Genomic DNA, 12,394 nt, shown 5'->3' on the forward strand with positions numbered 1-12,394 from the left:
TGAGCAAATAAAAATAGATATCTCATTCAGAGGATCCAGAAGCAGCCAAACGTTAGATGAGACTTAGTTGCATGAGCGAAAAATAGTATTAAAAGTCTACATACATTAAAAGACTCAAAAAATTGTGTTAACCTGAGACTTAAGCATGTCTGTAACTGGTGCAGTTACCCTATAGCAAAATATAATGATCTTTTAGCCTAAACTGGCGACTTTGTGTGAGTTTTTATTTCGCTTTCTTAAAATTACGGTTATGAAAGCTATGCGCAAAAATGAATTTTATGGTGAGATAGAAGAGTTTACCAGCCTTCTAGTTCATTTTGAATAAAGGGGATATTTCGATAATTGGGAATCTGGCGATCTTTCCTCATTGGCGTCAATTTTTGGCTCCCCCGCCTGCGCGAGAGGTATTTTTCTTTGCAAATCAAAACAAAGAGATCGAAAACATCTACTCGCATAGGGTTACTATAAATCAGCAGGATTACCAAAATAAAATTATTTACGCCAAAAATGAGACGACCACGCCAGATTCCCAATTATCGAAATATCCCCTGAATAAAGTTTTGAGTTATAATAAAAATATTTTTATATGCAAAGGGAATTTCCCGCACATCGATTTAAGGACTTTCGATCACTGGGAAAATCTCGCCTGATGCAAAATCACCAAAACCGAGGGGTTGCCGTCTTCGAATGGTGTTGAATTGCCAGACTAAGAAATTTTCTTCGAGATTGGCGAGATTTTCCCCCGGTGAGCGAAAGTCGTCCTTGTTTTGAATGGTTGATGGATGTATACGTTCTTTTTCCATGACTTTCCCAGGAGTGCGGCCGACAGGTAAGCCATTTATTCACTTACTAGCGGTACCTGCACAGCTTTGCTTGTAGTAGAAAATTAAAAGGTCATTTGGTTCGCCTGTATGTATTGACAAATAATAGATGATGAGTTTCTCGTAAATTTGCTATGTTCATTTACTCGCCCATGTTACGGTTTCACGTTATGATAATTTGGTAATTTACTCGTCCACGTTGTGATAATTTTGCGCGGGAAAATGTTCTTAAAATTGGAATAGAAAAAGAACAAAATCGAAGTTTCGAAAAATTGCTTCGAGAGGCACACCCCCATTTGACAAACTAATTCTGTGCCAAATTTCATGAAAATCAGCCGAAGGTCTAGGCGCTATGCGCCTGACAGAGAGAGATCCAGACAAAGAGAGATCCAGACAACTTTCAGCCTTACTATTAGTAAAGATCTATAACTATACGATATTTAAAAAAAAGTGATTTATCTTTTGTGAATTGGAAACTATTATTTTTAATTAGAAACTTTTTTTTCACTTCTTTAGAGATGAATGAAAAGAAATGTCTTTTTTTTTTTTAAGTTCTTTTATACATGGTGATGTTCACGATTACGAAAATTCATATTTCCGAAACAACTGCCCAAAAATAACTGATACATGAATGGAAAGCAAAGACGGATACTAATCGCCTCTCCCGTGAGGGGCGCTACATCGGAAATTTTTCCGAACTGAAGTTCTAAAACGCAAGTGTAGGCCATCATTGATAAGACGTTAAGGAAATGAGTGGGGTTCGAATCTATCTTCTCGGAGACATTTCGGAATTGAAGATTCGGAGACAATTTCAGACGATCTTTGGTGATGTTAGGAACCCTTCTCCGGGGCATTTTACAAGATTTAACTTTTAAAGATGCGATTGTAGACATCTCAGGTAGAGTTAGGGAGTTAGTATTAGTTAAGGAAGGGGTTCAGTGACTTTCCGCCATTAATTTTCGAAACTGAAGTTCCAAAGAGCGTAATTTTAGACTATGATGTTAGGGGGTGGAGTTTTGGAAACATTCCCCCGACATTATTGCAAAATTGAAGTTTGAAAGCGTAATTTTGAACACCTCATTCAACGGAAAAGGAAAAGAATAGATACGGAGACCTCCTTGAATGAACCTCTATATTTTAAGTTGTTTTCAGATAAAGATGATACGGCAACTCCCCCCCCCTCCCTTCTGAGCATGTGTGAATTAGATACGTAGCTAGATGTAAGTTAAAAAGTTAAACACCCCTCCTTGAAAATTTTATGGATCTGCCCTTTATGAAAAGAGAAATATACCACGGTTTTTTTGTTTTTTTTTCAGTTACAAATACTGACTGTGTGATCGTTTAAGTTACACGGCATACGCTCAATCTGCAACCCCATACATTTTGTAAGCATCACTTTATTAATGATTCTTTATTCTGCACGAATGCGTTCTTTTAAGTTCTGGAAGCGTTTTGGGCGTAGATGGCACGTAAACGATGCCTTTGACGTAAGCAGACGAAAAGAAATCACATGGTGTTAGATCTGGAGATCTCGGCGGCCACGTGATTGAGGACATATCACCGTCTCCCGTTCGTCCCACTCATCGGTGTGGTCAGAGTTTCTTTTTCGTAGTGATATCCAAATGTGCGTTGCACCGAAATAGCTGAATTATCCCGTGCAATAACAGCGATGTCAAATGCGAAATTGTTTGTTGATCATTGGTACAAAAAAAAAAAATAATAATAATGTAAAATTATATTTCTCTTTAAATTCATGCATCAGTTATTGTAACATGTGCAGTTGTTACGGAAATATGATTTTTTAAAATGGGGTCCATTACCCTGCATTTATTAATAAATGTTAGTTGAAGGTTTGTTTCATAGAACCCTTTCACCTAGAGATATTTTACTACCCCTGCATTTATTAATAAATGTTAGTTGAAAGCTTGTTTCACAGAACCCTTTCACCTAGGAATCTTAAACTACCCCTGCATTTATTAATAAATGTTAGTTGAAGGTTTGTTTCACCGAACCCTTTCACCTAGGAATCTTACTACCCCTGCATTTATTAATAAATGTTAGTTGAAGGTTTGTTTCACCGAACCCTTTCACCTAGGAATCTTTTACTACTCCTGCATTTATTAATAAATGTTAGTTGAAGGTTTTTGTTTCACCGAACCCTTTCACCTAGGAATCTTTTACTACCCCTGCATTTATTAATAAATTTTAGTTGATGGTTTGTTTCACGGAACCCTTTCACCTAGGAATCTTTTACTACCCCTGAATTTATTAATAAATGTTACTTGAAGGTTTGTTTCAGAACCCTTTCACCTAGGCCGATGGGATGATTTTTCTCTTTCAAATTGACTCAATATAAAGAAACAAGTATCTTTATACTCTTGCTCTTAGTAAGAAAAATAACTTTCGAAGCAAAAATTTGCCATATAAAAAATGTGGTTACATGTTTCGGGGTGAAAAAGAACCTCTATATCTGTGTTGAAAGAAGTGAGCTTACGGATATTGTATTAGTAAAGTATGGATATAAAGGCATTCTCGACGTGTCCCATTTTTGCATAGACCAAGCGGTTCATTGGAAAAAATATATATATTTGTCCTTGCTTTACTATTCACATCTATTCACAAACTCTTATTGAATGGAAACACAGTTCGACCAATGAAAAAACAGTTCGTAATTGGAATCACAAGTATTGACCAATGTATAAATTTTTCGCAATTAAAATAATAAGTTTTGGCCAGTGAATAAACAGTTCGTAATTAAAATGATAATGTTTGGGCCGATGAATAAGCAGTTCGTAGTTAAAATGATAAGCTTTGACCAATGAATAAACAATTCGTAATCAAAATGATAATGGTTGGACCAAATAATAAACAGTTTGTCATTCAAATGATTATGTTTGAACCAATGAATAAACAGTTCGTAATTAAAATGATAAGTTTTGAATAATAAATTAACAGTTCGTAATCAGAATAATAATGTCTGGACCAATGAATAAACAGTTCGTAGTTAAAATAATATGTTTTGAAAGTTGCATCTTGTGAGGAAAACGTATAATGATGAAAAAAGAGCTGAATAAAAAAGAGCGTAGCTAACTGTGCCTTTAAACGCATGAATTATTTGCCCTCGTGACCCTAGTATCAGAAGGTGGGGTCTTAAAGTCTGCCTAAGTTTCAAGAAAATCGCCAAATTTTAGCGAGTTTTAGTGAGATGTGGAACACTTTTCGCTCACTTTGCAGATGGTTGTCTTGCCACATGCAGACGGTGAAGTCACGTAATATCTTAATTTCTCACCGAGTCTTTAGATTTGGCAACTTTTCTTAAACTTTTTGCGGACTCTGAGACCTCACATTTCGATAACATTGGCACGAGGGCAAAACAAAAAAGCATCAAAAACAAAAAGTAAATAAGTGAAATGTATCAACATGCTCTATCGATTGCTTACCTATTTAAGTTGTCTTCATCATTACAGATTTCGTGTGGTTAGGGTTGAATGAATCAAGAGCTGCCAGTTCTTTTTGTACAATTACAAAGAGGAATCGGTTGAGAAAATGTTCCCCAGTCCCCTCTTAAAGTTTAAGCAAGCATCTGAAAAAAATTAAATCCACACTCTAAAAACAACAATTTTAAAAATGACGAAGAAGTACTCAAATTTGAGCATATCGCCAGTCAAAATGGCTCCGACTACAAATACAAAGACCAGCAACAGGCTCTGGGCCCAGCTAGACTGGTCCTAGTCCATTTACAATCCCCAGTGAAGATCAATGGCCCTCTTAAAACTGTCTACTAACTCCCTTGCTCATGACCCCCTCTTCCGGTGAGCTGTTCCACTACCCTGCTATAATAATAATAATTCTCCCTAATATCCATGTTAGCCTGAGATTTAAATAGCTTAAAACAATGACCCCTCGTCCTGTTTTCAGTGCTCAACTTCAGCCCCGTAACATCTTTCATTCTGATAAATTTAAACAACTGAATCATGTCCCCTCGGTCTCTTCTTTGCTCGAGACTGTACATTTTTAGCCTTCTAAGCCTGGAATCATAGTCTGAGTGAGAAAGTCCATTTATTAGCCTTGTAGCACGCCTTTGAACCCTTTCCAATACATCAATATCTTTCTTAAGATAAGGAGACCAAAACTGAACAGCATACTCCAAATGGGCTCTTACCAAACTTCTAGATAAGGGCAGAAGAACTTCTTTAGATTTGTTTGAAATAGATCTATTGATGAACCCAAGCATCTTATTGGCTTTGTTACTAGCAATGCTGCACTGTCGGCTAAACTTTAAATCCTGAACTACGTGATATTCAAACTTGGAACATTCAAATACTCAAATGAACATGTGTGCTCTCATCTTTGAGGTATTTGTGCTCATTTTTGAATACTTAATAATTTTGATACGGAGTATTATGTACTGATTTTTGAGTATGAAAATTCAGCACATTATTTGATAACATAGGGAATCATGTTTGAAACAAAAGGTTTTAAGAAAATTTGAAAGCATGAATGTACAGTCGGACCTCGATATAAGGTCACCCCTCGGGACTTCACGAAACTGACCTTATAAGCGGGTTGACCTTATAACCGATTCATTTATATATTCATTGATAAATAAACATTTAACTCACTAAATCACTTCGAAATTTAATACGTTCAATACTATCAGCTAATTAGGTTATTATAGTTAAATTGATTTGAACCAATTTAAATTTTTGGAATCAATAAGAAATTTTGAAATTATTTTTTTTTAAAACTTCCATTTAGAGTGGAGCTGCATTCAAATATCCCCAAGCAAACAACTGATGTGCAACTTACCTTACTTAAAAATGTCATTAATACAGGACTAATGTGTTTTTTCTTTAATTTATACAAAATGGTTTCTAATTATTTTCTGAAAATTTCTTAAGCTTCTCATGACTGGTAAAAGAGTGCAATATGTACACGCTGAGTTCCTGCATTACTGCTTCATATTTTAGTATCACTGTCGTTATGCTCACTTGCTACTGCATTCGGTGCACTACCTGCTACGTTAATAGGAAAAACGACTTTTCGCTTTTTAAGGATCGTATATCGCGGTGAATTCTTGGAAGTGAATCTGTTAGGCACTGAAATCTTTCAAAGAAATCTGACAAAAGTGACCTTATAAGCGATTAATGCATGATGACCTGACCATATATCCGATAATACATGACATAGAATTCCTATTCAGTGAGCCGGGACTTTAGAAAAGTGCCCTTATATGTGGGGTGACCTTATAAGCAATTAATGTGGTATGACCTGATCATATATCCGATAATACATGACATAGAATTCCTATTCAGTGAGCCGGGACTTTAGTAGAAAATTGACCTTATATGCGGGGTGACCTTATAAGCGGGTGATCCTATATCGAGGTGTGACTGTACTCATTTTCGAAAACTTCATTTTTCTCAGTGTACTTTTAAACTTCTACTGTAGGTGGATTGTATAATCATATACATCTACCTGAAGTTTTGAAAATAATCGTCGTACTGAAAATCAGAAATTTTCTCTCGGCAGGTGTCTACGACGCCCGCCTGCGTGTCCTGATCATTCACGTGTCGTGGCTGCTGCGAGTGCCGCTCCCCCTGGTGGAGATTTATGAAGAATCGGTGGTGGACAGGCTATCGCAGGATGTGCATCAGATATCGGAGTGAGTACTGTTGGACCGTGGATTGTATGTAATTTGGCAACCCGCCAAGTAAAGACGATTCCATCTGGATGAATCTGACAGGGGAGAAGGGAAAATAGCGATGGGATATTGACGCACGCGTTTTATAATGTCACTAGCGCCTTGTTCGTTTATTGCATTCTCTAAAATAAAATGAGGGGAAACAAAAATAGTTACTTTGCAAACAACAAAAAGAAAATAAAATGTTTTCATTTCGTTCAGGAATGTAAAAGCAAAATGGTAAGCTAAAAAGTATGTTGTGAATAAAAAAATCAATTTTTGTGGTGAGAATGTAGATGGAATATACAGTGAAGCACCGTGTTTTTGAAGGGACTGTATGAAAAAAGCGTACAAACGAGAAAACGTATAATAGGTATAGGTTAATGTGTATTAGACTTTGCAGGGACCAATTTTAAAACGTATAAAATAGAATCGTATAAACAGTGCTTCACTGTACTTTCGATGGAAATAATTTTGCGGTAAGCAAATTTTCATTTTTACAAAACTGGGGCTAAATAATAGAGAGGCAAAAGCGCACATCTGTAACGAACCAACTAGCACACCTATAAACTAATAGATATGTCCATTTACGCCTATGAACCGGATATTAGCCTTTCCATCTAATCGATGGTCAGAAAGTGCTTCCGGTTCTCATTCCCCTTCCCCGTGGAGTCGAGGCGAGGGCATCGATGCCAACGTCAGCCAAAAAAAGTCTTTGAAATATTTTTCGACGGATGTATCAACTTGACGACCCGACGTGGGTCAGGTTGAGACACCAATTAACAACTTACGCTGACTCAGTCACTTTCCTATGCCGGGCTGATGAGTGCTACTGTTTGACCACGGATTGTATGTAATCTGGCAGTCTGCCAAGTAAAGACGATTTCATCTGAATGAATCTAGCAGGAGAGAAGGGAAAATAACGATGGGAGTCTGACGCACGCGCTTTATAATGTCACTAGTGCCTCATTCGTTTATTGCATTCTCCAAAATAAAATAAAGGATACAAAAATAGTTACCGTGGAAACAACAAAAATAAAATGAAATATTTTCATTTCGTTCAGGAACGTAAAAGCAAAATGGTAAGCTCAAAACTGTGTTGTGAATAAATAAATCAATTCATTTGTGCCGTAAGAATATCGATCGAATATACTTAAGATTCAAAAAACATTGCTGCGAGCAAATTTTCATTTTTACAAAACTAAGGCTAAATAGTAGAGAGGTAATATTGCGCATCTGAAACAAACCAACTAACACCCCTTTAAACTAATTGATACGTCCATTTCCGCCTATAAACCGGATATTAGCCTTTTCATGGAATCGATGGTCAGACAGTAATAAGCACGAAACTGCAGTCTTCGGCTGGAAATGACTGAGCTGGCGGTGTATTTCATGTATTCCCTTACAAGAGGGTTTGAAGCAAGCCGTAAAAAATAACTTTGGTGGAGCAGAGAAACAATATTTAAGGGATTACTCTGGAACAAAATATGTCAGTTTCCCTCGCGTAAGTACGCCGAATGAATAGGATTCTTGCGTCTTCATAAAATTCTCAACTTCTGGCTGAGCACTCGACAATGAAAGCCCTTGTATCACCCGGGCCCGATCTCCCCTACCTACAGCGATGGCACCAGTCGGATGAAGAAGCACTCCCTCTAGCTAGCTCTGTGGTCGAATCCATTGCCGTTTCATTTCGTGCTCGAATCGGAAAGTTCAGAAGGTAAAGCTGCATACGTGCTGACCGTATGCAGCTTTACCTTCTAGAACAGTCACCATTTAAGCCTTGGTTTATTAGGAGCGAAACCGCCGTGACGCTGAAATCAAAGTCGATTGATGCCGGCGTGGCCATTCACGACGTCGATTAAGCTCGGGCGCGCATGCGCAGAAAAATCAAGTGTTTCCCTTGGCGAGGAGCGACGCTTCGCTCCTAGGAAACCAGGGCTTTAACCTTGCGTACGCGACTCGACTTCTCTTACATCTCAGTGCGTATGTAGCGTAAAAGGAATCTTTTTCTTCCAGGGAGGAGCAGCGGGCCAATGCCAAGCGACAGAGGAACAAGAAGATCAAGCGCTACCTGCTGGTGGGCGTGGCCACGCTGGGAGGAGGAGCCGTCTTGGGTACGTGTTTCAGTTTACAGAGCGAGTAAAGGGCTGTTCACTTATCGGCCGTCCGTCCCGTCCATCCCGTTTTTTGACGTGATGGACTGCCGACGAAAGTAGAGTAGCATCCACATACCGTCGCGGTACATCAATCACGTGACTGAATTCCCCCACCAGAGAGAAAACGCTCTGCTTGGCGGGAACCAATGAAATGCCGTTCTACTTTTGACAGCCGTCAGATATCAAGGTTCTTCTGGTCGATAACGGTCCCGTCCAAGATGGCTTGCTGTCATGGCAACCAGCAAAGAAATCCTGTTTCGGGAGGGAAAAAACGTGATGGACGGAACGGACGGACGATGGGTGAACAGGCCATTAGAGTCCATTCTATTGGTCCGAATGATATGAAATTGGATCTACTCCTGACTCAAATGATGTGCTTGACATTTATTTAATTTTAAAAAATAAATAAATCTCTGATAGGTAGAGCTGTGCACTGAAAAACATTTAATGTGTTGTAAGTGTCAGATAATCTAAAAGCTTCAACATGGAAGCTATTTAATATGGCCCCCATCATACCGTTCTCTAATCGAAGACTCATTGGATTAGTAATTCATTAAACGATTATTTGGAGAGTAGTCATTGGTGTGAATGTTTGAAGTCGAAGAACATTACTCTTCCCCCCCCCCTTTCTACAGGTGCAGGAAGGCATCTAAAAAGTGATGCATTTTAGAAGTATTACTACTAATGCGTGTACTTGAGTAAATACAAGCTTAAACAAATATAGTGTATCAAACTTTTTCAAAAAGCAAATACCAATGGCTGTTTTTTGTCGAAAAATTGTAAATTTAAACTCAGTTGTTTTTGTTTTATTTATTTAGTGAGGGTGTCTTCGTCGTACATACACTTGTTCTTTATTGAACTAAAGTTCTGTTGTGCCAAAATACAAAATATTTTTACTGCACTGTATATATGTTCGTTGTTTGAAGAAAGTACTATGCATCAAAACAGCTACGTTTTTGAGGAAGAAAAATGTTTACCTTATTTGTCCCTCATTTTAGCCTTTTTGCAGTTTATCCAGAATTTCTATTATCCGCGCCACTTGTGCCACCCAATACCGCGGATAATCGGGAGTTTGCTGTACTTAAAATTTTCTTTTCTTTTAATTCTCTCCTTTCGTTGTTTCGCATTTTTCGTGTGTCATCCGTCCCCGACTTGAAGCGGGACTCATCCGTGAGCACGATTGTTTCAGGTCTGACTGGCGGACTGGCCGCCCCGTTCATGGCTGCCGGGGCGGGCGCCATCCTGGGCGGCGCCGGGGCGGCGGCGCTCGGATCGGCGACGGGCGTTGCCGTCATCGGATCCCTCTTCGGAGTCGCCGGAGCCGGGCTCACAGGTGAGTGCTCCTCGTTCTAACCTTTCTCAACCTTGTGTTTCTTAGCTGCAAAAAATCAATCATCAAGAATTTTAACGCTCTTAAGTGTCAAGTGTAATTATTGAGGAGAATGGGGTCGTTTCCAAAATTTTGAAGGTTTTTTTTTTTTTTTTTTTGAGCAATCACGATTGCTTATTGTTTTTACTTGACTGTTTTTGGCGTTACGCTGATTTTATATTCCCACCGCCATCACCACCCTCTGCAGCATCACCGTCGACCTGATTCTCACGACGCTGCTCCTATAGCGAAAACCGTCTCCAGGTTTCGTCAATATGCTACACACACACACACGCATACGTACACACACCTACACACATACACAAACACATACACACACACGCATACATACAGACACCTACACACAACTACCCACACACTCATACCTGCACACAAATACATATGCCTGCACACAAACACGCATATCCCCCCCCCACACACAACACACACACACACTCGTGATTGCAAAAAACATAATTTGAATTCAAGTTGTCAAAATTCAATTTTTTTTTTGGAAGAGCATGCTTAAAAGCATAGGATCTAACCATGTTTTAAATAATTTGTTTAAGTTTAATATTTTTAAAAAAATTACTCAAATCTGTGCGCTTCAATTGTTTACGCGTCTGCCGATGACATCACAAATGATGAAATGAAAAATATTTAATTTGCATCTTTACTCACGTGTATTGGCAACGATAGCGTAGATAGCAAGCGTAGAGAGCAATTTTTAATTCGCTTCTTGATTATCATAACGTGGCAGCGTGGTAGAAAGATGCGCAAATTTGCATCATTTGTGACGTCATCAAGACAACGCCTTGTTTGAAAAATCGGACATTTCAAAAAATTAATTAAAAAATAACTATTGGGGAAAATGAATGTATTTTCTGGGTCCATGTTTTTTTTTTTTTTTTTTTTTGCTTATTCTATCAATTTTAGAGACTAAAAGTACTACTTTTGACTGAGGAAAACAACCCCATTATCAGGGGTAAATATTTTAACGTATGTTACCGAAGAAGAGCTTATTTTATTTTCCACTTTAATAGAATGAATGAAATACAGTCGGACCCCTTTTTAACGAATTTCGCTATTTAACATATTTTTGTTTTTCCCCCGACTAAAATAAATGCAAAACCCCCTATTTGCGGAATAATAAACACCGAAATTACGAATTATTTTAAGAGCCAAAAGTTTTTTTTTTTTTCATTTGAGTTAGGAAATATAGGATTGTTTTCTAAATATTACATCGATATTGTCCGAAGCAGAAAAGGACTTTTTTTGCTTTTGCAATCAGCAATTTTTGACGAGCGATTGCGAGGGGGCAACCAACGAATAGTGATTCTGATGCTGAAAGCGATAGTGAAACTCCCATTAAAACTTACTTTTTCAAATGCTTTAGATGGCCTGGAAACTAAAAACATATCTCATGCAGCAAGCTGCAAAAGACAGTATATTTTTCTCTCCATAAAGCAGAAAGAGAAGAATTTCGAAACAAGGATCAAGGAAATTGTCCCAACCTTCTGACCATCGATAACATGAAAAGGCTAATATCCGGTTTATAAGCGGAAATAGACATATCTATTAGTTTATAAGCGGAAATAGACATATCTATTAGTTTATAGGGCTGTTAGTGGGTTTGCTACAGGTGTGCACTTTTGCCTCTGTAATATTTAGCATTACTTTTGTAAAAATGAAAATTTGCTCTCAGCAACATTTTTTTAATCTAAAGTAGATTCGATCCATATTCCCACGGCAAAAATGAATTGATTTACTTATTCACAACTAAGTTTTGAGCTTACCATTTTGCTCATATTATAATATTTTGGTGTATAACAGAGTAGCAACACTGTTAAAAATGTTCCGGAAAATTTACGGTAATTGTTACTGGCATCCATGTTGCCAGTAACTATTACCGTAAAAATCAAATGTTACTGTAAAATTTTACGGTTCCCTCGGTAGGCCACAGCAACCAGTTGGCGCTGGGATCGCTTATTTCTCTGGTATAAATTACCGTAAAAATCAGCGATGCGTCGGCGATGCAATTTTACAGTAACAATTACCAGAAAATCTTCCTGAATTTTTAACAGTGAAAGCAAGAGACATTAAGTTAAAAACCATTTATTGGTTTATGTTACATTCAAAAACAAAAAATATGCTCACTGAGCTGTTGAATAAATCTAACAAATACATTTGACCATCTTTTTCTCTCGTCAATTTGACCATCAAATCAACTGAGCACCTTTCCAACTCTAGAGTCCATGCTTATATCCGTAGAAAAACAACTACGCCGCCTAGGTAATTTACATATTGTTGCACTTTCAGTTCGAATTAGTGATGTGCCGGATCGTTAAAAAAGCAGATCCGCGGA

At 37.9% G+C, this 12,394-nt stretch overlaps 1 protein-coding gene across 1 annotated transcript in view; it reads left to right on the forward strand.

Moving 5' to 3' along the window:
• LOC129232818 (transmembrane and coiled-coil domain-containing protein 4-like) overlaps positions 1-12,394 on the forward strand; it is a 63,363-nt gene that overhangs the window by 14,709 nt on the left and 36,260 nt on the right. Inside the window, exons 5-7 of the mRNA XM_054866917.1 lie at positions 6,354-6,486; positions 8,521-8,618; positions 9,850-9,993. Coding sequence (XP_054722892.1) covers positions 6,354-6,486; positions 8,521-8,618; positions 9,850-9,993 — 375 coding nt within the window. The remainder of the gene's footprint in view (positions 1-6,353; positions 6,487-8,520; positions 8,619-9,849; positions 9,994-12,394) is intronic.

The sequence above is a fragment of the Uloborus diversus genome, unplaced genomic scaffold (assembly GCF_026930045.1).
Source record: "Uloborus diversus isolate 005 unplaced genomic scaffold, Udiv.v.3.1 scaffold_14, whole genome shotgun sequence".
NCBI classification, from domain to species: Eukaryota; Metazoa; Arthropoda; class Arachnida; order Araneae; family Uloboridae; genus Uloborus; species Uloborus diversus.